The sequence below is a fragment of the Delphinapterus leucas genome, chromosome 15 (assembly GCF_059928025.1).
Source record: "Delphinapterus leucas isolate spDelLeu-1000000601 "Yukka" chromosome 15, BTC_Dleu_Yukka2, whole genome shotgun sequence".
Lineage (NCBI taxonomy): Eukaryota > Metazoa > Chordata > Mammalia > Artiodactyla > Monodontidae > Delphinapterus > Delphinapterus leucas.
This window is the reverse complement of record NC_143143.1, coordinates 34,663,902-34,689,965: the sequence shown is the minus strand read 5'-3', so window position 1 is coordinate 34,689,965 and position 26,064 is coordinate 34,663,902. Positions and strand designations below refer to the sequence as shown.

Below are 26,064 nucleotides of genomic sequence, written 5' to 3'. Positions count from 1 at the left end.
GGTTCTAAGGCAGGTGGTGCCTTGAAGCCAAATGAGGACAGGATGGACAAACTGGGGAGGGGGGCCTCCTGGAAGCTGTCCTTGAACCTCCGGGTGGACGGGAGCATGGCCTGTGTGAGTCCAGGCTTAGGACTGGGGCAGGAGATGGATCCTTTAGGCAGGTGGGATCTCATTATCAGCAAGAAATGGCCACAGAGGCGAGAAGATTCAGGACCTGTCAGGAAGTCCTGTTCCTGGAGGAGAGTCAGGCTGGGGTCTCCTGAGGGCCTTAGGGGACACAGGGCCCAAGGGCAGAGGCATAGGGACAGTCTGAGACGACCGCAAACTCAAATGCTTCAAGAAACTGAAGGAGTGCAGCAGCCTGGTGTGAGACAACTAGGCTTGGTGGGGACTGGGGCCACCTGTGAGTCTGGGCCTTGGTCACAGGGGGCAGCTGCTGCTCAGCCTTGGCCGAGAGTTCCCACTCAAGGCAAGCTGGGAAGTCCCATTTTAATGTGAAACTACTGGATTTTTCAATGTTGGCAATGGCTTCAAATTTTTAAAAAGTCCCACAGGAGCCAAATGAAGCACACCTGAGGGCCTGCACTGGCCTAGGAACGGACGTTTAGAGGTGTGCAAGGCACACTCCACAGCCACATATAACAACAAAAGCATGGGGTGCAGACCTCTGCCCATCCTGAAAGGGGGCCGTGTTGGGGAGAGGTCCTGAGGAGGCGAGGAGCTGAGAAGAAAAGTCTGGGAGGTAACCGTTGCACCTGGACCCTGCTTAGCCCTGTTAGAGACTGGACACGGAGGCTATCCTGCCTTCTGGAGGTGATCCAGTCCTTCAAACACCACGCAACCCCCCCACCCCTGCAAGTTGGTGTGGCCCAGCCTGCTGGGATAAGCCTTCAGGCCCCCCGAGATTTGAGCTGGCCCAGCCAAGCCCTGACCGTGGGCTGGGCTGGACGGGGTGGCGGGTGTCCTGGAGCCGGCTGTAAGTTAGGAGCTGAGCTGGGTCCCCAAAGGCTCTGAGGCATGACTCTGACCACAAGTGCAGAAGGGGAGGAGGGCTGAGTGTTTTCCTGGAATCCTCCAAGGCAGGGGATTTTTCTGGACTAGCCCAGCCCCTGGCACCCACCCCTTCTGCCCCATTAAGGGCCACTGTCAGCAGCACCCAGGCCCCACCTACTGACAGTGAGGCCCAACCTCACATTTCAGCCCAGCACCCCCCAGCACATTCTGGCCTTGAAGCTGCCGGTAACTGTGGGTAGTCTATCATGTCCCCTTCCTGGGTGTTGCTCCCTTCATCTAAGACATGAGGAAAGTGGTCCAGAGGAGCTCACAGCAAAACGACCCCAGGACTCAGATTTGGCATTAGAGGTTGTACTTATGAGGCTCTCAGAAGGGATCTGTGTGTGTGGCCTAGCCAGGAGTTTCTGAAATTGGGATTAGCTACCAACAACAACACAGAAAGATTTCACATAAAAAATCCAGATTTCCAGTTTCTTCTGTAAAACCTGAAGCTCTGGCAGACTGGGACAGGTCATAGCTGCTGAGTCTCCCCTCCCCAGGTCTCCACAGGCTCTGGGGTTTGTTCCTCGAGTTTTTATCACCTGCCTGGTATGTCACAGGCATCCAGGTTTGGGATGCTTGGTCTCACTCATTATTCGCTCGCTTCTTCACAGGGAAAAAGGGATCTGCCAGGGTCATATTACAAACTAGTGGCAGACCAGACTGGACCGCAGGACTCCTGACTCCCGACGGAGCCAAGCAAGGTCTCTCTTGCCCGCCTGGTCGGGAGTTGGCGGGGTGAGGACCAGGCTTCTTGGCCGAATGACCCTTTCAGCAGAGGGGAGGCGGGTCTCCGTCGGCCCCACCTCGGCCAATAGGGAACAGCCACACCCCCCGCCCATGGCGGCCACGCCCCCAGACTCTTAAGACTGAACCCGCCTCCCGCGAGCAGACTCCGCAGCCCAAGCCTTGGGGCGGGGAGACGCGGACGCGGCTGCCTCGGCACCTCAAGACCTCAGGACCCCGGACCCCTCCGGCCTCCGGGCCAGGAAGCACTGAGGCCGCGGCCCGTCCCGCCCGGCTCCCGCCGCCGCCGCCGCCGCCGCCACCCGGTGAGTGTCTACCGGGCTGGGGGGCTGCGGGCGGGAACAGGGGACGGGCTGTGCACACGCGCCGATCACGCGCGCGGACCCCCCCGACCTCCGCCGCGCGCACATGCACTCAGGGCGGGCACGCGGCCCCCAGTCCTAAACGATCACCTGGATCAACTCGGGGACGCACGGCGGGCAGACACCGTGCGCCCCCGGCCCGCCCCCTTATCTGGCAGTCCTCGGGCTCCGACAGCTCCACGGCCGGGGTGCGCGCACGCGCGAGTACGCGGATCACCGGCCCGCGGGGCTGCAAGCAGACAAAATAAACACCCCCTCCCTCCTCCCACGGCTGGGCCCTCCGGCATGACCAGTTTTATGAAACAAACCCCTTTGAGGGGATGGCCAAGCCACAGTCTTGGGTTACTTTTACCTCCTGGAGTGACACTGGTTCTGGGCATGAATACCCCTAACCCCTGTCCCCCTGTGCAGATCGACGGCCTGGGGTCCGTCCTGAGGGCTCTGTCACTCAGGGCAGAGCAAGGGGCCCACAGGCATGCAGCCCTTGAAATGGGGTACAGACCTTGGCTGACTGGGTTGTACTCCAGATATCAGGGTGCCCCATCTCTGCCCCTGCCAGGGAAGGGGCTTTGCTCAGGCTGTGAACCCAATGGCCTGGAGCCAGCCTAGTCTTTTGTGTCCCTGGGCTGGCAGCACTGCAGCCTGAGGGCTGCCGAGGTCCCCTGTGGTCACTGGCAGGCCAGCTGATTGGTGCCAGCCATTCTGCCTCACCCCCATCTGTTAACGATTACCACACCAGGGTAGCTGACTACCTCTCCCGCTGGGGCCAAGGGCTGGAGTGTGAAAGGTGGGAAGGAGGAAGTGACCCTGAGGGTCCCTCTGCTTGCCTTCTGCACCAAGGGCAGGTGAGGCTCTGGGGCGTGGCACCAGGACCCAGAGCCCCCTCCCCAGACCAAGAGCTTCTAGGGCTGGGGTACTGAACTAAATCTCAAGGTCCCTTCCCACTAGGCTGGACTTTGGGCGTTGGGGGCAAAGAGGGGTGGCTGGGTTGGTGACCTCCAAGTGGGGTCAGCAGGCCCAGCTGTTGGCAAGGCCCAACAGGGCTAAGGCAGGCAGTGTGGGGGATGGGAGAGTAGTCCCCTGAGTTTGCTGTCTTCTCCCAGGGGAATCAGCCCCTGGAGTTTCTGTAAACAGAGTGTCAGAGGCAGGAAGAGGGCTCTGGTAATGAGCAGCCCAGCTGGATTCCCTCCAGACCATTATCTGGCCTCTCCTGGGCCCAGGGAGGGAGGATGAGCACACGCGTGCCAGGCTGGGGGCCCGGGCACTGCCTGTCCCCACCTCCCCTGGCCTCATGTTTCAGTGAAACAACTACCTGGGACCAGTGGGCAGGTGGGGGCTGGTGTCCCAGGGTATTTGCTGGAATGGCACCACTCTCTCCAGACCCTGGACATGGAGGAGGAGGGGTTCAACATGAGAAGCCCCTCAGACAGTGCCCAGACCAGTGCTCTCGCCAGGCAGCCCCCTCTGGCAAACGCCCCCAGGGAGATGCCCTGGGCAGGGGATGCATCCAGCTCCTGGCTCCCATTCCTGACACCTCCACTACAGTCCTGGGTGAGCTAGGACAAGTCCCAGGTAAAGAGAGTTGAGTCCTTGTGGGGGCTTTTAAGTGGGTAGCAGCTCCTGGGATCAGGACAGCAGGGTCTCAGCTGGGCCCTGGAGGCAGCTCCCACCTCAGTAGGCCAGCCAGCCAGTTCCCCTGGTGGCCAGAGAGAAGGCTGGGTGAGCCTCTGCCCACAGAAGCATCCCTGACCACTGGCAGGCCCTGAGCTCATGGGAAGGACAGCAATGCCACTTAACAGGGTTAGTGATCCCTCCCGGAGCCCCCCTCAGAGTCCCCTCCCTGGGCCAGGGAGCCCAAGGCTCCGCACTGCCAAGAAAACCAGCTCCCCTCACTGCTGTGGAATTTGAGAGTTCTTGGAGAAGGGGGAGGGCGTGTGTGTGCGTGTGTGTCTCAAAGCACAGCCCAGTGGGCGTGTGTCTGGCGTGGGCATGTGTCTGCGCGCGCGTGACCAGAGCAGGGCTGTGTTTGGGGGCGGGCAGGGGTGTGCTGAGGGTGGGCGGGGGCTCAGCCTTCTTCCTTTTATCAGTTTCCACATTCCAGAGTCAGCCGGATTGCTTTCCCTCAGCTGGCTGGGCCGCCTGGCCGGCCAGACCCGCCGGCCTCCCCCGCTTTTCCTCATTCCACCCTCCCGGGGTATGAGGAGGCTGGAGCAGACTCCCTTGGGCCACCTTAGGATTGGGGGGTGGGAACAGGCGAGGGGCCAGTTCTTCTCCAAGGTGGGGAAGGGCCCCAACCCGTCTCCTCCCAGGGAACGCAATAAGGCTCTCACATTCCTCGGAGGCTGCCTGAGAGATTTAATTAAGGAGGTAGGAGAGAGCTAGCCTGCACTGAGAAGAGGCTGAGGCTGGGGTGGCCACTGGGGCCCCCCTGGCCCTGGGCCTGGGTGGGCAGCAGTGAGAGGTGAGAGGCAGACTTGTGGCTTCCCTAATCAACCCCACCTGCCCACCGATCATCTCACAGGCCCCAGGAAGGGCCTCCTTTGCTGCAGGGTAACCGAGAACCCTGGGCATGATGGAATGAGAAGGGCAAGACCCCTCTGGGGCTACCTCCTTCTCAGACCCTGTCTAGGCCCCAGACAGCCTGGGCCCAGCTGGCTTGGGGCTGGTGGCCTCCCTTGGTGACTAAGGTCTTCCTCTGGTAAATTCAGGTTTAATTGCAGAGTTAGGGCCTTAGTTGACGGGTGCTTGGCCCTGGGTGGGGACAGGGCAGTGAGCAAGCCCCATGTCTGAGCCCAGCCCCAGTGGCATCACAACTGCACGTGCTGACGGTGGCATCTGGACCAGCCCATTTCAAGTTGGGCCGCAGCCACCACATAGCTCCTGGGGCAGCAGGTGTCCTCTTCCAGCAGAGTGGCACCTCTGCTGAGAAGGCATGTCCTGCCACCCTGAGGGCTCACTTGAGCCAGGGACTGGCCTTAGTCACTGGTCTCCCTGCCCTGGGCTGACAGGTCTAGCAGCTGCCAAGTCACCCACAGTGCCACAGAAGACACCCACCTGGGGCCAGGCAGCTCCTGCCATGGAGTGGGGAAGAGGGAGGAGGTCCAGCTCCTGCTCTTCTGGTGCTGCCAGCTGGCCATACCTGCTCAGGGATCTAGACTCTTCCCTGGACAGGGAGATGGGCTGACGTACAGACTATCCCCCTTGGCAATACTCTGCCCCAGGATCTGAGGCCTGGCTATACAGGAGACCCACCCAAGGAGCTTCTCTAAAACACAACTCTGCCTGGGTCTCACCCCAGAAATTCTTATTTAATTGGCCGGGGGAGGGTGTGGTGTGAGCATTAGGAACTTTCTAAAGCTTCTTGGTGATTTTGATGTGCAGCTGGAGTTGAGAAGCCCTATAGGTGGGAGATGGAAGGGAAGCCCGGATGAGTTCATGGTGTGGAGTGTCAGGACTTACCCATAGCGTGAGTAGAACCCGCTGGGGGTGGTGATGGAGTAAGTAAAGCAGAGACGCCAAGACTGGTGGGTACCCCCACCACCAGTCAAAGGGCAGGGCTTAATCAAAGGGCAGGGCTAGGACCACCCCCCAAGAGGGCTATCTCCGAGGAACCTGAGGCTCAGCCCCCTTGGCCCCTTCCATGAGGGCCCAGGATAGAGACCCCAACCTGCTGGGCCAAGGGCTGCTTCTCCCCAGGGATGGGGAGAATGGTGGACACAGCCGGGGCCCGGAGCCTCCTCAGACACGTCAGCAAAACTGGAGCCAACTGTCCTGGCTGCCGGCATGGTCCCGCCTGCCTGGGGGGTTGGCAGACTCCTGGGCTGGGCTGCTGCCAGGCCTGGCCGGCAGTGCTTCACCCTGGCGGGCCGGCACTAGGAGCCAGAGGCCCAGAGCCGTGGGGTCAGATCTGCAGCTCCAGACCCCTGTACCCACTCCGCAGTATCGGGTACGGAAAGGGACATGTGCCTGCTTCTGTTTGCCCATTCCTGTTCCCCACTGGCCAGGCACAGGAGATGGTCCAGCCTGAGGTCTCATGTGGTCACCCAAAGGCCTGGGGTTCCACTCACTTGCCAGTCCCTGCCTGATCCAGGGCCTATGAGTGGGTGCCTCCAGGTGTCCCACACTTAGGGGTGGGTGGGGACACTCTGGTTCCCCCTGAGAGCTGAAATGATGATGTCGTTACTCACTGAGCCCCTCCTTCTGCTCCCCCTCCTCCCCCATCACATGCTGAACTGCCGGCCAAAGGACAGCTCACTTCCCCCCACCCCCTTCTAGAACTAAAGGCACCTTCCTCCCACCCCCCAGGCTGTTCTCTCTAGCTTCTCCTGTTCTTCCAAGCCTGAGGATGGAGGGCAGCCTTTGCGTAGAGGCCTCACCCTGAGCCCAGGGGGCCTCCTGTCTGTGCCTAAATCTGCGTGAAGCCCCTCTCACACCAAGGCATCCTCACCCCATGCATGCGGAGGGCAAGACTCAGGTTTTATGGGTGACACACTCACTAGGTAGTGTTTACTGACCACCTAGAATGTCCTCCAAATACAAACTAAACAAGCCCTGAGACTCAGGCGCTGTACCCAGCCTCCCCCACTTCACAGATTGGAACTGAGGCTAAGGGCTGTGGCCAGGCTGTCATGCAGCCAGGCTGCAAATGCAGGCAGTCAGACCCCAAAGCCCCATCCCAGCACTGTCCCCTGGAGGGCCCTTGTGGTGGGGCCAGGCCAAGGCGAGTCCAAGTGGAGGGGAGGCCCTGGACACTCTGCCCTCCTGCCTCCACTCCCCCCTCCCCTCAAATCCCAGGGCCACTTCCAGAACTCTCCCCACACCCTTTGCAGAGGGAAAGGGCCCACCTCCCTGCCTCGAGTCAGCAGATCAGATATCAAAGCCCAGGCCCCTGGTCCTTCAGGGCTGCTGAAATTGCAAGGGCCAGGGCAGCCATGACCCCAACGAGGCACTCCCACCCCCAATGCACACACACACCAGCACGCACCCAGACAGGCGGAATCGCTCCCAGAACTTGTTAAAAGAACTTCCCCATTTAAAACAAACAGAACAACACAGAACCACAACACGTGCTCAGAACAACTCCAGAAAGTGAAGCAGGGCTGCTAAGAAAAAAAGCCCACAGGTGAGAAAGGATCTGGGAAGCTATTTAGGGGCAGAGCTGGTCTCCTGCTGCCCTGTCACCGGCCCCTTCCAGTCAGTCAGTGCCCTCTGGGTCCCCTCTGGGGGCTCTCTGATCTGTTCTTGGTGGCAGAGCCCCCTGGAGCTGACAGCCCACAGCTTGCCATTTTCCCAAGCCCCAGTGCCAGCTCATTGCTGGACAGGTGGAATGGGGCTCAGGCAGAGGCACTCATCCCTGCATCCTGTGGGCTGGAAGCAGGGTAGCTGCTGCCTACTGGGGTCTCCCCAGCCCAGAATGCCAGCTGCTCTTGTTCTGACCCAACGCCCACTCTCCATCAACTTACCCAGATTGCCTCTGTGGCCAGACAGACCCCCGGTGTTCCTGCCTCCTTCCCCCATGATGACTTTACTGATTAAAGGGCCAGCAGACTACAGGTGAAGCTCAGAGCCCATACTGGTCCCTTCATCAATGCAGAATGGGTAACACCCCCCAGTAAGCATCCCAGGCCCCTAAGGACCACATACCTGGCTCCTCGGAGCTAAGTGCTCCCAATCCTGGGAGGTGTCCATTCTGGAATGCCCAGGTGGACGATGAGGAAACTGAGAGAAAGCTGCTGTCTGTGGCCTCACAGTTCGGGTGCCCCTGGCCCAGGGCTGCCTGACTGGAGTGTGAGCTTTTAACTGTGATCTTTTATAAGGCTCAGGGGAGCTGAAGCTGTAGGGGTGGCCAGGCTGGCCAAGTGTAAGGTCCCCTCCCACCCCAGAGCCTGGCTGTGCCCTTCCTGACCCTGCCCGCCACCCCCACCCCCACCAGGAGGGTTAACTCAGGGGGAGGCAGCTCACCCCCCAGGTGCATGAGGGGGTGGGGGTTGCTCACAGCCCACATCTGGAGGCCAGGCCATACCCGCTGCCTTCTGAGTCAGGGAGGGTGGAGCAGGTCCCCACAGGGAAGGAGGCCAGGTGTGGCACACACAGCCCCCTGGGAATGGCGCCGGCAGGGCTGGGGGCACACGAGGCCTCCCGTGTTCTGGCTGAGGTTCATCTGAGGCTGAGTGCAAGATGCTCCTCTGCCATTCACTCAGCAAAAGATGGGCTCTGGGATACAGGGAGCAAAAACAGGGCCTCCCCTCAGGGAGGGTACAGCAGAATCTAGAGAGCAGAGGAGGCGGCACTGGCTGGGGTCAGGGAAGGCCTCCCTAGCTGGCCTCTGAAGGGCAGTCATCAGTGTTAACTAGTGAGGGGCAGAGGAGACCCTGCAGGTGGGCAGGGCCTAGGCAGGCCCAACCTGGTGATGGGCTTTTAGTCAGAGCTGGCCCAACACCATAGTGGCCTCCTGGGGACCACCTGCCCCTCCTCCGCCTCACGTTCCAGGAGCCCACATCCTTGGGGAGGGGCAGCCCGATGGACGGCATTGGGCAGAACATGGGCTGCGTAGGGGGCCACGCTACCTGTGTGGCTGGATGGCTGGCCAGCGTGGGGGAAGGGGAGGCTGAGCCCCAGCACAAAAGGCCCTTGTGTGAGTAGGAGGCACCTGGAGGGGAGGCATGCCGGCCTCTCAGGGACTTTAGGGAACCACAGTGTGGGGACGGCTGCTGGGGTGGCCCCCGGGCTGCCCGCAGGAGCCTGAGTGAAGGGGGGCCCATGCTGTGGCCCTATCCTGTCTCGGGCAGTTCCAGCTACGAGTGGGAGCCTGGAGCGGCTGGGGGAGCCACCCCCACCTGGGCAGGACTGGGCCCCACATCAGGAGGGCAGGCCCAGCCACACCTGGACGTGGTTAAGGACCTGGGCTCTGGCTCAGATTTTCCGGGAGTGCAAAGGCAGCAAGTCACTGCACCTCCAGGAGCCTCTTCTCCTGTCATCTGGGAGTGAAGAGAACAGCTTCCACCTGGAGTGGCTGCTGGGGGACTAAACGAGGAGACTGTAGACGTTCAGTGCTGTGGGCACGTGGGAAGGGCTGCTGCTCCTCTTGCTCAGGGCTTGGCCTAGAGTGGGTTCCCAAGAAACGATAGAGGATCTGATCTGCAGAGCGTTTCCAGGCTTGACACTGCCTCCGGGGCCACCACACAACCAACGTCCCCCAACCTGAGACCTGGGTCAGCCCAGGGAGGCTAGGGGCCCCTCACCTCTAGTTCTTTCATCGTGGCTCAGAGATGGGGGATCTGAAGACGAAGGTTCCCTGCCTCCCCCCTTCCCACAGCGGGGACACCTGCCAAGGGCTCCAGCCCTCCTCTGCCTCCCCGGGGAACTCTCCTGCTGGCCATGTCCTAGGCAGGTCTGACTTCACAAGTGGAAAAACACCAATCCCAGAGTTTCCCCGTGAAGTCTTCCTGCTGTGGTATCTCCTCATTCGGAGGACTCAGAGTGCGGCGGCTGCGGCCAGTGGCCCAGGGCAGGCAGCTTCTCTACTTACATGCTCGGCCGCCTGCCTGCCTGGTCTCTCCCAGATGCTGCGGGAGGGGCTGCCGCTCCAGAACCCACCATTCTCCCTCCTTTGCTGTCCACCTCAGCAGAGATTTTTGGGGTGGTTTAGGGGGAGGGCACAGAGTCTGATGTTTTTTGACCATGTGTTCTCTCTGAGCCACAGAGAGGCCAAAGGGCTGGAGTTAAGGAGAAGGGGGTTATTTGTGGTCACTGAGTGTTTGGGGGCCAGGCCCCCTCTGTGTGCATCAGCCCACCGAACCCTGGTGTCAGCGCAGGAAGTAGCAACTGATATCATAACGAGGTCATGTGATTGCTCAAAGTCACATAGCGAAGAAGTGACAGGGCAGGGACAGGAACCCAGCCAGGGCACTGGGGACCTGACTCATAACTACTGTATGCTGTTGGGTTTGGGGGCGGGGAGTGGAGAAGGGGGCTGGGAATTCCCTTCCCAGTCCTTCCTGGAGTGGCTGTCCCCTGGGGCCCCTGACTCACGGTCTCCCGCTTTCCTCTCTGCTCCCAGGGACCAGAAGATGCGCTCCAAGACACCCCCGCCCCTGTTGCTGCCGCTGCTACTGCTGCTGCCGGCCCTGGAGCCCAGGGTGCGGGGCTGCCCATCCGGCTGCCAGTGCAACCAGCCACAGACAGTCTTCTGCACCGCCCGCCAGGGGACCACCGTGCCTCTCGACGTGCCGCCCGACACGGTGGGCCTGTACATCTTTGAGAACGGCATCACCACACTCGACGCGGGCAGCTTTGCCGGCCTGCCGGGCCTGCAGCTCCTGGACCTGTCACAGAACCAGATTGCCAGCCTGCCTGGTGGGATCTTCCAGCCACTGGTCAACCTCAGCAACCTGGACCTGACTGCCAATAGGCTTCGGGAAATCACCAACGAGACCTTCCGTGGCCTGCGGCGCCTGGAGCGCCTCTACCTGGGCAAGAACCGCATCCGCCACATCCAGCCCGGCGCCTTTGACGCGCTCGACCACCTACTGGAGCTCAAGCTGCAGGACAACGAGCTGCGGGCGCTGCCCCCGCTGCGCCTGCCACGCCTGCTGCTGCTTGACCTCAGCCACAACAGCCTCCCAGCCCTGGAGCCCGGCATCCTGGACACTGCCAACGTGGAGGCGCTGCGGCTGGCCGGCCTGGGGCTGCAGCGGCTGGACGAGGGGCTCTTTGGCCGCCTGCGCAACCTCCACGACCTGGACGTGGCCGACAACCAGCTGGAGCTCGCGCCGCCCGCCATCCGGGGCCTGCGGGGCCTGACGCGCCTGCGGCTGGCAGGCAACACCCGCATCGCCCAGCTGCGGCCCGAGGACCTGGCCGGCCTGGCAGCCCTGCAGGAGCTGGACCTGAGCAACCTGAGCCTGCAGGCCCTGCCGCACGAGCTCTCGGTCCTCTTCCCCCGCCTGCGGCTCCTGGCAGCTGCCCGCAACCCCTTCAACTGCGTGTGCCCCCTGAGCTGGTTCGGCCCCTGGGTGCGGGAGAGCCGTGTGGCGCTGGCCAGCCCCGAGGAGACACGCTGCCACTTTCCACCCAAGAACGCCGGCCGGCTGCTCCTGGACCTTGACTACGCCGACTTTGGCTGCCCGGCCACCACCACCACGGCCACGGTGCCCACCACGAGGCCCACGGTGTGGGCGCCCACAGCCCTACCTTCCAGCATGGCTCCCACCTGGCTCAGCCCCACGGAGCCAACCACTGAGGCCCTGAGCCGACTGCCCCCTGCCCCGCCCACCATGGGTCCTGCCCCCCAGCCCCAGGACTGCCCGGCATCCATCTGCCTCAGTGGGGGCACCTGCCACCTGGGGGCGCGGGGCCACCTGGAGTGCCTGTGTCCTGAGGGCTTCACGGGCCTGTACTGTGAGAGCCGGGTGAGGCCAGGGCCGAGGCCCAGCCCTGCCCCGGCCACCATGCAGCCACCCCAGCCCCTGCCCCTTGGCATTGAGCCCGCTAGCCCCACCTCCCTGCGGGTGGGACTGCAGCGCTACCTGCAGGGCAGCACCGTGCAGCTCAGGAGCCTCCGCCTCACCTACCGCAACCTGTCGGGTCCCGACAAACGGCCGGTGACACTGCGGCTGCCGGCCTCACTCGCAGAGTACACCGTCACCCAGCTGCGGCCCAACGCCACCTACTCCATCTGCGTCCGGCCCCTGGGGGCCGGGAGGGTGCCTGAGAGCGAGGAGGCCTGTGGGGAGGCCCGCACGCCCCCGGCAGTCCGCTCCAACCACGCCCCAGTCACCCAGGCCCGAGAGGGCAACCTGCCACTCCTGATTGCGCCCGCCCTGGCCGCCGTGCTCCTGGCCGTGCTGGCTGCTGTGGGGGCGGCCTTCTGTGTGCGGCGGGGGCGGGCCGCGGCAGCTGTGGCTCAGGGCAAAGGGCAAGTGGGGCCAGGGGCCGGGCCCCTGGAGCTGGAGGGGGTGAAGGCCCCCTTGGAGCCAGGCCCCAAGGCGACTGAGGGTGGTGGGGAGGTCCCGCCTGGCGGGCCTGAGTGTGAGGTGCCGCTCATGGGCTACTCGGGGCCCGGCCCCCAGGGGTCCCTCCCAGCTAAGCCCTACATCTAAGCCTGGGAGTGATGGACGGTCGGGGCCAGGCTCTCGGCCCCACTGGGACTGGCCAGGGCCCTCCTGCTGCCAGATCAAGGAAGTTCTCAGATCTGTACGATGAGGACATGTCAGGACCGGGGCTGTGTGACCACAGCAAGTCCCTGCCCGTCTCTGGACCTTGGTCTCCTCATCTGTAAGAAGCTGGGACCCAGGTGATAACCTCTAAGGTCCCCCCACCCCCCGCCCCGCCCGAGTGCCTAGAGGATGGCGTCGGCCCGTCTTCTGCAACATGCAACCTCTGGGGTGGGGCGGGCCCTGCTGTGTGCTGGTAACACAGGCCCGGGCTGCCAAGCCCCCCACCCCAAGGAGACTCTGGGGGCCAGTGAAGGAAGCCCCCAGAAAAGAGAGCAGAGGGAGAGTGGGAATGGGGATGGGGTGGGTGAGACTGTCTCAGCCCCAGAAAGTGAAGGAACAAAAGAAACTGGAAAGAAAGATGCTTTAGGAACAAGTTTTGCTTTTGTTTTTTAAAATATATTTATAAAAGATCCTTTCCCATTTACTCTGGGAAAATGTTTTTCAAACTCAGAGACAAGGACTTTGGTTTTTGTAAGACAAATGATGATATGAAAGCCTTTTGTAAGAAAAATAAAAGATGAAAAGAAACAAGTATGTTTCTCAGGCATGGCCCCAGGGTATCTGGGCTGGACTAAGGGAGGGTGGGGGCTCACAGGGTCGGCCTAAAGGGACAGCCCTCTCTGTGGGGAAGCTGGGGGCAGGGACCCCTCTCCCCAGCGGGCACCAGGCCCTAGTCAGCATGCCCTAGGCTGTCCTGCCCTGGGTTGTGTCTGCTCAGTCCGCTTGACTGAGGTGCCTGGACCAGCCTCCCAGTGAGACTGGGAACCAGGAGGGAGCAGGGATAGGAAAGGGGCCACTTCAACCTCAGGACAGAGGAACGGTTAGGGCAGCCTTACCCTTCCCAGGCCCAGTCTTCTGCCAGCAGGAGCTGCAGGGCTCCTGGGAGAGGCTGGGGAAACGCTCATGGCAGACGCAGGCCAAGATGACCCCCAAGGGTCCCTCCTCAGAGATGGGTCTGATGAGCAGTTCACCGCCTGCCTTCCTCTGTGGAGGAGGTGCCTTGAGCCATGTCCTGCCAGGCCCTCATGGATGGTCCTGGACCAGATGGCACACACGGCCCAGCCCTTCCTGCAGTCCTGTGGCCCCTCTGCATGGGCTCAGGCTGCGAGACCTTGCTCCCAGCCTCCTGCTCTAGCTACAGAGAAAGGGCCTTGGTAGAGGAGCAGCACAGATCCTGAATGGCAGGAGCTCTTTGCTGGGTGAGGAGGCAGGGACTGAGCCAGGGCTGTTAGGGGCAGGTGGCCCTGTGATGCCCCTTGACTCTCTGCACTTGAGTAAATTACCCAGGCTTTCCAGAAACCCCGGAAGTGGGAGTGTTTTCCAGGAAGCCACAGGCCAAGGTGGGGGCAGGGCCCCCAGGGATGCTATGCACAGCCCTGGCCTGGACCAGGTGCTGGGAGCTTAGGAACAGTGATAGACACACGCGCCCAGCACCTTTTCCTATTACCCTGTGGCACGAAGGGAGGTGCCCCTGGAGCCAGAGAGGCCCTGCAAAGGCTAGAGCGAGCCTCCCTGAGGCCCCATGCCCATCTCCCTGCATGGGTCATGGCCCCGGCCCCCAGCCTCACCCTGGCGGGAAGGAGGCAGCCCAGCCAGGCCTGGGGAGCAGGCCCTGCGGTTCTGGGCGTTGATGTCAGTGCAGAGTCAGGCCCGGCCACACGAGGCTCTGGATTCAATTATCGGCTGCTGAGAGTTCTGGCATGAGAAGGGAGGAGGTGGGTCATGGTGGGCAGAGAGTGGTGGCAGTGGGCCTGGGTGGGGCCCCTTCTTCCTGAGGCGGCGGAGGCAGCAGCCCAGGTGGATTTCCTATGGGCCTGGGTCCCATTAGGGGAATGGCTCTGGCGAGGCCTGCCCTCCCCTTCGGCGGCCCCGTCAAAGGGGCCATTGTGGGTCTATGGGCTGCTGCTAAACACAGTGGCTGCTGAATGAATGTTTTCGCTGCAAAGCTAAACCTGGCTAGTGGGGCCGCAGGGGCGGGGTGAGTGGTGGGGCCCACAGAAAGGGGCCTGAGCACTCACGCCAGCCCTCCCAGAAAAGGTCTTCGGGCATCCCATCAGATGAGGGGCCGGGGGACGAAGAGAGGGCCAGGGAACGAGTCGGGGACCGAGCCAAGATATAGCCACTACCCAGGGTGATCCTGCTGTGGGGAAACGCCAGCCCCCAACTGCTGGGTCCTCGCTGCCACAGGCCCTGTGCCACGCGGGCTACACATGCTCCCATTTCACGTCCAGCGATCCCTCTACAGAAGAGAATCACAGGCCGGAAACGGTAAGACAGCAACTTGCTCACAGCAGGCAGGGACGGATCCCAACACCTGCTCCCTGGCCCAGGAGGTGGGGGTACCAGCCTTGCGGGGAGGGCCCTCCATGAGAGAGGAGGGGCTACTGAGAGCCGCAGAAGGCAGGCAGGGAGGGGGTTCCCAACCTCCAGGGAACTCGCTGGGATGCAGGGCCAGTGCCTCTGGCCAGAGGTGGACACCTCAGTGTGAAGAAGCAGAACAGACTCCCAGCGTCCACCCTGTGAGGCTTGCTGCCAGGGTGACCTCAAGAGAAGATCGATTTCTCTGGCTTCAGCTTTTATTCTTTGGTAACGTGTGGAGAAAAATCTCCATCTGCCTTCAGCTCAGGGCCGATACTGTTGACCATTCACCCAGCCCAGGAGCAGGGCACCCAACACAGGTGGTGGTGTTTCTGTGTCTCCTGGACCGGAGCACGAGCTGCTCCGTTAGCCCAGGCCCTGCCGGTAACCCCCCACCTCCACCCAGCACAGAAGTACAGGGCAGCCATCTGTGGACCTGCTGCCCGAGCCCAGCTTTACAGATAGGACCTGCTGCCCTGCGCGTCCCACGTGGGGAGGTATGCTCCACAAACAACACAGATGAGCAGGGGAAGGCACAGATGGGAGCAGAGACAGAGGCCCCTGGGAGGGTGGGGCCCCGGGTCCTCCCTGGGAGAGGATGGGGAGGGCATGTGCCTGACCCCTGGCCCCCTATAGCTCTTATAAGAGTTCATACTGTTCTGCCCAAATGGAGATGGAAAATCTGTAAAATAGAAAAGAAACTGAGCGGGTGCAGTGGAGACCCATGCCGTGCCCACAGCTGACACCCTGCACACTTCCTACCTTCAGTCCAGTTCACTCAGCAGCCCCCAACACCCCAGGGGGCTTCTGAGGGGTTCTGGCTTCTGGGGAGCCTGGGGGTAGGGGACCCACCACCTCTCAGGCCAGCCTGGAGGCTGGCACGCATCCCTGGCATCCACCAGCTTTGTAGAGGGCTGGAGAGTCCCAGCTCCTTTGCCAAGGGCGTGGGCCCAGTGGGGCAGTGGCCAGGACTGGGGGATGAAGGGGGCGGGACACTGGCCTGGCCGCCCATCTGGGAGTGATTTGAGAAATTCCAGGCCTCGCTGGCCCTGCGAGGCTATTCTTAACTGCTATAATTACAGGGTCAGCCTTGGCCAGTGGCACCATGGGGTCTGGGCATCGTTAACTCCCCCAGGGGCCACACTGGGGCTGGGCAGGGGCTGCTCCTCGGGGTGGGGGTGGGGCCGGCACAGATGGGGCGGAGCCTGGAAGGCAGGAAGTGGTGGGGAGAGGAGCATTTGATGGTAGTGCTGGCTCCCTTTTCCAGGCTGGGCCAGTTCCCTCCCTCTGCTGGGGGGCCCCATAGGGAAGGGGCTGTCTGGCCTGGGTAGGCATGGAGGACAAGATATCAGTGCAGCATGAGGGCTGGGGGAGGGGTTGCTGGACATGAAGCCAGAAGGCCTGGGGGCCCTGATTCCTCCAGCGCAGGGGGGCCCTGGTAACATCCCGCTGTATCCCCAGGGCCAAGAGCAGACAGAGGCCTGACACCTACTGCTATGGGATCTCACTCAGCCTTGCCTCCCTCATCTGCAAATTGGGCCTTTTCAGCACCCCAGCCTTTCCCTGGGTTGTGAGACAGGATGGGAGTGCCACCCTGATGGTTTCCCCTTCTCTGGGGGCTCTCAGCGGGGTCGCCTTGGCAGGAGCTCTTACGACACTCAGCCCTGCGTGCCCCAGACACGGCCCTCACTGCTCCCAGAGCCTGGACAGGTCACCACGCCCTCTATGACTCAGTTCCCCTAGTTGTAAAACGGAAGAGGAAGGGGCTGAATGGATATCCAAGGACCAAGGCCCCATCCTGGCTCTGACCTCCCAGGTCCCTGCCTGGGTGGGGGGTTCAGCAAGCCGCCCCAAGAGTCACAGCTGAACAGGAACCAGGTCCCACCACCTCCTGCACCAGCCGGGCTGCAGTCCTCCAGCCTCCTGTACCTCATCTCCTCAGCGGGCATCCTGGTGCGTGGGTTGCCCCTGCACAGAGCTGGCTGGGCCAGGACCCCGTGGGGCACCACCATAAACCCTCTTGCACACACTTCCAGGAGGGTGGAAGGACGAGATGCACTTGTACCTCCAGGCTGCCTGCACCCCCCAACCCGCCCAGGACCACCAGTGACAAGCATGTGGCCAGGGCTGAGGTCTCACAGAAATTGCAGGTCCGAGGCCTGCCTCCGTCCTGCACTGGAGCCTCCAGACCTGCCAGCCCACCTGACCCCACGTCACCCCGCGGCCACCTCATGATCGTAGCCTCAGCTTCTTCAGTCTTTGGCTCCACCAGAACACTCACAGCAAAATCAAGCGTATCCCCAGACTCCCTGTCCCCGCACCGCCGAGTCACAGTCCCCTCCCCAAATGCCAAAACATGCCAGCACGAGCCCCCGGGCAGAAGCCTGCCCTACAACCAGCAGTGTGCACTTACAGACATCACTGGGCCCTCAATGCCCCCAGCCATTCCAACACGCCAGCCACTCCTACCTGGGAGAGGTGTCCAGGGTGAGGGAGGTGCGGGCGCTGGAGAAGAGCCGGGTGTCCCAGAGCTTCACTTCACGCTCATGCATCTGCAGGGAGGGGGCAGAGAGGGGCTCAGAGGGGCCCAGCCCGGAACCCAGGGACTAAGGACACAGCCTGGCACGGGAGCACTCGCCCCAGAGCAGAGCATTCGGGGGTGGGGGGGGGTAAGTCATGCCAGGGAGGGAGAGTTTGGGTTTTCATGTCCTGCCCCTTTAAGAACCCTTAGGTGACAAGGGACAAGGGGCGGTTCCCTCTGTGGACTCTGGTCCCTGGGGGGGCCCACCGCAGTTCCCAGGGTCAGGCTTAGCTATTGCAGATGGAATCTGCCAGTTTTCAGCAGCCGTTGGTCCCCTGGGGCTCTGAGACCCAGCTGCACACAGGGCCGTATATGGACGGGTCTGGAGCTGGCCCCAGTCCCCCCCTCCCAGTGGGCCTCGTCCCCGCCCTCTTGGTGTGGATGCCCTACTCCTCTGGGAGGAGACCTACCTTGTTGAAACCGGTGGACACAAGGTGCTCCTGGATGCCCGTCCACACCAGCCGGCCATCCCTGCTGTTCTCATGGGCCCACGTGCTCTGGAGGAGGAAAAAGATGGCACTGAGTTGAGCCTTGGGGGCCTCCTTGGGGGGGCCACCCACCTGAGAGCCCTCCAGAGGGCAGGAGGGGTCAGCTCTCCACCCAGAGGGCCTACTTGGCCACCAAGCTTGGGCTCAGTCTCCCTCCTTGTAAGGGGCCTGTCGGGCTGTTCTGCTCATGGCCAGGCCCCTCTTGCTGCGGTGATGGGGCTCAGGACGGTGGCACGTCCTTGCCTCTGCAGGTGTCCGGGGGGAGGCACTTGGCTGCTGGTCACCATCCTCGGGCTCTGAGGACCCCAGTGCCCTCTCGGAACTTCATTTTCCTTGCTCGTGGCCTGGGCTGCCTACTTCCCAGGACTGTCGCGAGGATCAACTGAGACCACATGTGATAGGAACAGGCCAGCCACAAAGCGCCGTGCAAATCGAGGGATTACGAGTATTACTGTTGCCTCTTGACGCTGCCAGGGGGCCAGGGAGAGGGCCTGGTGCCAAGCATGGGGAACAGTCCCTGGAGAGGGCAGAAGAGTGCCCCTCTTGGCCCTCCCGTGGTACTGGAGCTGCCAGCAGGAAGGTTTGCTGGGCCCCAGGGAGGAGAGATGAGTTCAAACCGCAGGCGGCCCTGTCCCCCGGGCCCAAGCAGGGGGGAGCTGAGGGGGCCAGAGGAAATGCAAACAGCTCCCTCCCAGTCACCCTGGCCCCTGGAGCCTGAGACCAAAGACCCTGTTACTAAAATTAGCTCACCCCAAACTGTGGCCAGCTTCCTCCCAGCTTCCCACGATCTCCTTGGGAATGAATGAGGGAGCCAGGCGGCTGTGAGGAGCTGGCCCCGCGCCCCCTCCCCAGCCCGCGGAAGCCGACCCCAGCGTGGGAGACCATCGGAAACGGCTCCGTGTCATTCAAGGGGCTTTTCTCACTGCTTCCTTCCCACCCGGCTGTAGTCGGCACAGGAAGTCAGGGCTGGAGCCTGAGAACTAGGGCCCAACATCCCTCTCTTTACGCAAGACGGGCTGTGGGGTCAGGGCAAGGGTCAGCTCCGCCACCAACACCCCAGGGTCAATCAGAAGTGTCACATGGGCTCTCGCCCTCTCATCGGTGTGCAAACATCCCATGTAAGGAGCACCAGACGGCTCGCACTACGTTAGCACACCATTCATTCATTCAACAGCCGTGCAGGCCTCCTCCTGGCCAGGTACAGTGCTGGGAGCTGGCAGTGGGGCCGAACACATCTCAGATGGATGGTCATGTCCGGGGTGAAGCAGGGCTGCTCACTCACTTGTTCTTTCATAGTATGAATATTCGAGTTGCACGTGACACAAGGCACTGGGGACATGGTCAACAAAACAGAAAGGGTCCGCAAACTCATAGAACGTACAGGTTGAAAGGCAGATGTGAACCAAACAAATAACTATGTCAGCGAGTTGCTGTAAGTGGGGGGTTAGGGGGCGCGAGCTTTGGAGTCAGACTGGCTGGGTGAAAGCCAAGCCGCCAACAGCCTCGTCCCAGGATGTGCCTCAGTGTCCTGACCCACACAAAGAGCACCATGATGGACCCACTGTGGAGGGCGAAGCGCTCAGGGTTGTGTCCGGCACACATCAATGTGCATTTTTTAGAAGCATGGTAACAGGGTACAATAGAGTATAATTGAGGGCAGTGGATTTAGGGTAACACCTAAGATGTGAAGGATTGGCAGGCGTGAGCCAGTGGTGGGGACCAGCATCTGTGAAGAGTCGGGGTCTCGGAGAGCGAAGAGGCCAGCACAGCTGGCAGCGGGGTCGGGGGAGAGGAGGAGGCGGAGCAGGGTCTACAGGGCCTGTGGACAGCGAGGGAGCGTTTTTCATCCAGAGGCACAGGTTTGGATGGAACATTCTTTGACCCGTGTCTCCACCTTCCTATTTCACACACAGAGAAACCAGAGGCCCAGAGAGAGGAAGCCATCTGCCCCAAGTCACCCAGTAGGAGAGCCACCCGCACCAACCGTTACTGTTCTCTGTCTGCACAAGAGGAGCTGATGGAGGACAGGCAAGGAGACAGGCACAGCCAGAAGGCAGCAGAGCCCAGACCAGGAGGAGCCCAGGATGCTGGCTGCCCCCAGGCACCTCGGGTCTCCAGCAATCCTCCCTGGATGAGTTCACACTGGGGGAAACAGGCAGTGATGGGCAGGGCATTGTGGGCTGGCGAGTCCTGCTCGCCCCACAGCTCTCCACTCTCACCTCGGGTCTCAGAGGACACGGCACCCAGGAAGTGGAGACGAGGTCAGAGCTTAGGCTGAGCCCAGTGCACCCAACATGGGCACACCCAGCTCAGTCTGCCCCAGGGGCCAGAGGAAGCTCCAGCAACTTGGAGGGGAGGCCAAGGACCCCCTCCCCATTCCTCTATCCCCAGATCACTGGAGTGACTTTGTTTCAAAAATGGCAAGTTCTTTGCTGACCTCAGTGGGACTCGGGGAGGAGGAGCCCTCCCTCCAAATCTCCGGATTCTCATTCTCCTGGGGTAGAGGGGAGGCTGCAGTTGGGACCCAGGCACTCTGCCACCCGAACCTGAGCCCTGTCATAGGAAGCCGCTGATGGTGATCCCGAGCCTGCAGGCCAGGCCTTGGGGTTTCCCTCTTACAGGCAGCTAGGTGTCCTGCTCGTGGAGAAGCCCCTCGGTACCCCCATGTCTCCCCCACACCTGGCCCCAAGGAGAGAACAGGAGGGGCTGAGGCCAGGCCGTGCCTGCCCAGTACAGGGGTGCCAGGAGCAGGCGCATACCCAGCATTCCAGCTGCAGTGAAGCCAAATCCCCCCTCTGTCGCCACAGCAACGCTTCCTGTGTGGGGCAGGGCGACTGGAAGAGCGGCCCTGGGCTCCTTCCTAGGGTGAGGGGACCTTCTCCGGTGGTAAGACCCCCATCACTCACCCACACCCCTCCTCAGCCAGGCTCAGTCCTGGGCTGCAGATGCTGGCCCCCCCAGGCCTGCCTGACACAGGGGGTGGTCGGAAGGAGCAGTTCCACCTGTCCACGCCAGAGGTCCTCTGGCCCCCTCCTGCCCTAGACCAGCCTGTCAAAGCTCACCATCCCTGGGCACCCCCTCAGCTGTGGCTTCTACTTCCCTGACACGGCCATGGCTTCAGGGCCTCGGCCACCCCAACTGGGGCTCTGGCACAGTGAAGAGGCAGGAGAGGCCTGGGGCTCCGGAGTCAGATGGACCGAACCTGCCTCTGCCACTCAGCTGTGAAACCCTGGGGGAAAAAATAACCAAAGGACTGACTTTACAGGATGGTCAGGAGAGTGGAAGGAGATTGTGCGTGCCAAGAGCCTGGGACATAATAACCCGTCATAAATGCAACCTAAAAACAAAGCAGAGGGTGTGAACAGGAGGGAGCCGCCCAAGCATCCCCTGCTCCAAGCTGCAGTCTCCAGAGGAAGGGCCCAAAAAAGACAGTGGAGGGAGGACTCCCCAGGCCTCCCTGCCCAGCCCCCAGGCCATGGGTACAGCCAGTGGGGCAGGGAGGGCAGAAGCTGGAGGGAGGGCAGTGCCTTCTTCCCCAACCCCCACCAGTACCCCCTCCAGTGGGGAAGGAGGATCTCAGAAGGCACTCCCAGAAGGCCTCTCCCCCAAGCTGGCCCCTCGGCTCACACCGACCCTAGCTGCCAGCAGCAGTTTTCTTAATAGAAGCCAGGTGTGGGCCAGATGCCCTGGCGGAAGTGGGGGGCAGGGCCAGGCAGAGGGCAGCATTCCAGGTCCTGCTGCCCCCGCACAAGCGGCCAAGCACAGGCAGCGTCCCAGGAGCTAAGAGGGGGTGGGAGCCACCCACGCTCTTCCCGGGTCTCCTCGGCCCAGAAACCCCCTTCAGGGGGGCTCCCTCCCTCCTCTCTGAACTTGGAGCCCTTGGACGGCAGCCATTGCATCTCTACCTCAGCACCATGACTGCCCCCCGTTGCTGGAGGAGGAGGAGAGAAAGGAGGAAAGGGTTCAGCTGGATGAGCTGGCCAGAGGCACTGCCTAGCTGGGGCAGGAATGGAGGTGCCGGGCGCTGTGGCCTGGACCCTGGGGAGGAGAGGGTGACCTGAGAAAGCTGCGGGGAGAGGGCCTCAGTCTCCCTCCTCGAGCTGAGCCTGGGGCCCCTTTCCAGGCAAAGACTGAAGGTTATTTAACACAGAAAGCTACAGTGAGGCCCACTGCTCACGCTGCCCTGAGGCTCACATAGCTCCACCACAGCCAAGGGGCGACGACACCAAGGAACCAAGACCCAGCCTCGAGGAAGCAAGGCCAGGGTGGAGCTAAAGCCACTTCTGCTGGGCTTGGTTCACCTGCCAGGATGGGGCCTCCTCTTGGTCTTCAGCCAGTCAGAGGTGGAGCTGACTGCACTGCCCTGGGAAAGAGCTGCAGTTGGCTGTATGAAGGGGAGGTGTGTGTGTGTGTGTCTGTGTCTGTGTGTGTCTGTGTGTGTGTGTGTCTGTGTGCGCTACTACTGCTTGGGTTTAGACTGGTGGATTACCCTTGACCCCGGGTGGGGAACAAGTCCTAGAAATGGAGATGAGGCATCTCTGCTGGGCCTGGGGCCTCGCTGGGGAGCTCTGCCCACGAGCTGGCAGCAGAACCCTGAACTGCACCTTCCTCAGGAAAGAAGGCTCCTCAGCTTCTAGAAGAATTTTTAAAAATGTAAATCCGCTCATTTCACTGTTGGCTTATAACCCTAATGGCTCCCAAAGCACAGGTGACAAGCCCCTGACTCAGGCTCCTAGGACAAGCTGAGCCCGCCCCAGGCCGTCCACAGCAGCACTCAGGCCTCAGCCCCAAGCCAGCTCCTCAGGGAAGCACTAAATCACTCCAGCAAGAGGAGCCCCCCAGCAATTGCCCCGTGTCTGTCTCGTTCACCACAGAACATTCTATGCCTGGCACCAAGTTGTCCTCAAATGAATGAACGAGTCCCCAGTGGCTCAATGCCTGCAGCATGAACCCATCGCCTGCCCTCCTCGTTTGGAACTCAAAGGGCCACATGCACCCATGCACAGCCAGACACAAACCGAACCCGCTCAGCGCCCGGGGCCCACAGATCAGGCAGGCCCCCCAGCACCAGGGCCTGGAGGGGTGCAGAGGGTGGGGGCTGGGTCTTCTTGGCTCCTCTGTGGCTGGCCTCCGCTGACCGTACCAGGAAAGGTGGGTAGAGATGAGGGTTTCAAAGGAGAGGAAGTTGGAATCTCAAATTAGCTTCCTGAAGCCACAGGATGCTTCCACCGAAGGCCTGTGGGCGGCCTGGCTGCCCCCACCCTGTGATCAAAGCTGGATCCTCCCAAGACCCAGAACATGCTTCTCAGAAAGAGCCTCGAGCCACCTCCCAGGTGACCCCCACGTACCCACCAGGCCTCGGCCAGGGGCACGGGGCGTGGCAGAATCTGTGTGTCAGAGGCTGAGCTGCCCTTGCCCGCGCCTGCTGGAGCCGCTGGGGCCTCAATCCAGCTCCGCTGCCCACACAACTCACCTGGGAGGCCTCGGGCTTGGCTCTGGGGTCAAAGATGCGCAACTGCTTGTCCTGGAAAAGCAGAGAGGAGAAAACAGCACAATTAGGCCGGGGAGGTTCTCTGGGAGGGGGCCTATCTCCCCCACCCCTAGGCTCTGATGGTCCCACACCCAGTACACAGGTTGAGCATCAGGCACCAGGCGACCCCTCCCCAGCCCAGTTCCTCCTTCTCACAGCAGGGGGCAGGCCCCCTTTCCAGCCCGTCACCCACAACAAAGACTGTGACAAGAGTTCACATTTCCGGAGCACCTACTATGTGACACGCATGATCTCACCCTATCTTTCCAACCACCTTATGAAGCTGTGCTATCACCATGACCCCTTCACAGGTGGAGAAACTGAGGACCAGAACCAAACTCTAGGTTCCCAGCCGCTACACACGTGTCCGGCCCTGTGCTCAGCCCAGCCTAGAGGGGCTCACAGGACAACATAATTTCTACACTTAACTTGGCGTCTAACCAGGACAGCAAGCTTGCACATCCATCTATCACTCAGCACACAGTTACTGGTTCAGAATACCTGACTCAGGGTGGGGATGGGAACAGACGAAAAAAGAAGAAAAAAAATACCAAAACAAAATGCCCATACCTTATATAAACAGCTTTCTTTCTGTGGAATAATCTCTCTGCGTGTGTGAGTGTGAAAGTGTACACAAATGTACATGCATAAAGAACTGGGGGAGAGGAGGCGGAATCTGTATCCGTTGACTATTTACAGGCTTGGCCATGATAAATTGTTAACTGCAAAAAGGAAGATGCAGAGTTACGCGGTGTGGTGTGATTCTACTGTGGTAAAAGTAAAAAACTCCATTTGTCTGACCACATTCCTGTATGTTTTGCAAGTCTGCTGAGTAAGGAGAAAGGTCTTGACAGGCACGGGCCGTGTTTTAATGCTGGCACCAGGGGTGAGGCAGGTGAGGGGTGATCAGCTTTTCCTTTTTACATCTTAGTACAGCTCCACTTTTTTCCGATCAGCACAGATTCATATTTTCTTATTTCAAAAAACAATCAACCAGCAATGAACAACTGGAATTTGAAATTAAAAACACAATACCATTTACATCAGCACCCCACAAAAATGAAATACTTAGCTAGAAATCTAACAAAATGGGACTTCCCTGGTGGTCCAGTGGTTAAGACTCCATGCTTCCACTGCAGGGGGCGCAGGTTCAATCCCTGGTCGGGGAACTAAGACCCCGCATGCCACGCGGCACAGCCAAAAAAAAAACTAACAAAATACGTATAAGATCTACATGAGGAATACTACAAAACCGCTGAAAGAAATCACAGAATTAAACAAATGCAGAGATATTCCATGTTCACAGTTAGGAATACTCAATATTGTCAAGATATCAGCTCTTCCCAACTTGACTTATAGATTCAATACAATCCCAATGAACATCCCAACAAGTTTTGTGAATAGCGACAAACTGATTATGAAGCTTATGTGGAGAGGCAAAAGACTCAGAATGGTCAACACAAAATAAAGGAGAAGAACAAAGGTGGAGGACTGCTGCTTCCCGGCTATATTCTAAAGCTACAGTAATCAGGACGGTGTGGATCTGCACAAAGTTAGACAAATAGATCAATGGAACAGAACAGAGAGCCCAGAGGAAGACCCCCTTAACTACAGCCAGCTGATCTTCGACAAGGGAGCAAAGGCAATACAACGGAGCAAAGGCAGTCTTTTCAACAAATGGTGCTGGAACAACTGGGCATCCACATGCAAAGAAATGAATCTAGACACAGACTTTACATCTTTCACAAAAATCAACTAAAAATGGATCATAGTCTTTTTTTCTTTTTGCGGTACGCAGGCCTCTCACTGTTGTGGCCTCTCCCGTTGCGGAGCACAGGCTCCAGACGCGCAGGCTCAGCGGCCATGGCTCACGGGCCCAGCCGCTCCGCGGCATGTGGGATCTTCCTGATCCGGGGCACGAACCCGTGTCCCCTGCATCGGCAGGCGGACTCTCAACCACTGCGCCACCAGGGAAGCCCTGGATCATAGTCTTAAACATAAAAATACAAACCTTTATTATAAAACCTCTAAAAGATAGCATATGAGAAAACCTAGGTGACCTTGGGTTTGGCAATGACCTATTAGATACAATACCAAAAGTGTGACCTATGAAAGAAAAAACTGATAAATTGGACTTCATTAAAATTATAAACTACTGGTCTGCAAAAGACACTGTTAAGAAAATAAAGACATGCCACAGACTGGGAGAAAACATTTGCAAAGCACATATCTGAGAAAGAACTTATATCCAAAAAACACAAAGAACACTTAAAACTAAGAAAAAAAAAATCAAAAAATAGGCAAGAGACCAGAATGGACACCTCACCAAAAAAGATACACAGATGAAAAATGAAAACATGAAAAGATGCTTAACACTATCTCATTAAGGAACTGTAAATTAAAACAACAATAAGCTACCACTACAAACCTACTAGAATGGCTAAATTTCAAAAAACTGACAATACCAGGGCTTCCCTGGTGGCGCAGTGGTTGAGAGTCCACCTGCCGAAGCAGGGGACACGGGTTCGTGCCCCGGTCCAGGAAGATCCCACATGCCGCGGAGCGGCTGGGTCCGTGAGCCATGGCCGCTGAGCCTGCACGTCCGGAGCCTGTGCTCCGCAACGGGAGAGGCCACAACAGTGAGAGGCCCACATACCGCAAAAAAAAAAGAAACAAAAAAACTGACAACACCAAATACCGGTGAGGATGTGGAGCAACAGGAACTCTC

General features: G+C 60.2%; 2 protein-coding genes across 6 annotated transcripts in view; one reads left to right on the top strand and one right to left on the bottom strand.

Annotated features, from left to right (window-relative positions):
* CORO7 (coronin 7) overlaps window positions 1-26,064 on the bottom strand; it is a 57,856-nt gene that overhangs the window by 11,578 nt on the left and 20,214 nt on the right. For both annotated transcript variants that reach the window (XM_089896229.1, XM_022594750.2), the window contains exons 7-9: window positions 23,280-23,330; window positions 17,729-17,815; window positions 17,207-17,289 (exon numbers count right to left, since the gene is read on the bottom strand). In XM_089896229.1, the coding sequence (XP_089752355.1) occupies window positions 17,207-17,289; window positions 17,729-17,815; window positions 23,280-23,330 (221 nt within the window). The remainder of the gene's footprint in view (window positions 1-17,206; window positions 17,290-17,728; window positions 17,816-23,279; window positions 23,331-26,064) is intronic.
* On the top strand, window positions 1,926-25,809 carry VASN (vasorin). 4 transcript variants are annotated; one of them, XM_089896231.1, is made up of 3 exons: window positions 7,208-7,284; window positions 10,222-12,456; window positions 19,720-25,809. In XM_089896231.1, exon 2 carries the CDS (start codon window positions 10,232-10,234, stop codon window positions 12,260-12,262), a length of 2,031 nt encoding a protein of 676 aa, XP_089752357.1. In that variant the 5' UTR covers window positions 7,208-7,284; window positions 10,222-10,231; the 3' UTR covers window positions 12,263-12,456; window positions 19,720-25,809. The 4 variants fall into 4 exon arrangements, with proteins under 4 accessions (XP_022450457.2, XP_089752358.1, XP_089752357.1 ...); XM_089896230.1 differs by having other exon boundaries at window positions 10,222-14,647; XM_022594749.3 differs by lacking the exons at window positions 7,208-7,284; window positions 19,720-25,809 and adding an exon at window positions 1,926-2,105 and having other exon boundaries at window positions 10,222-15,862.

Bases quoted from the DNA above. Each gene is read 5' to 3' on its own strand.
- VASN (XM_089896231.1), top strand. From the start codon at position 10,232: ATGCGCTCCAAGACACCCCCGCCCCTGTTGCTGCCGCTGCTACTGCTG.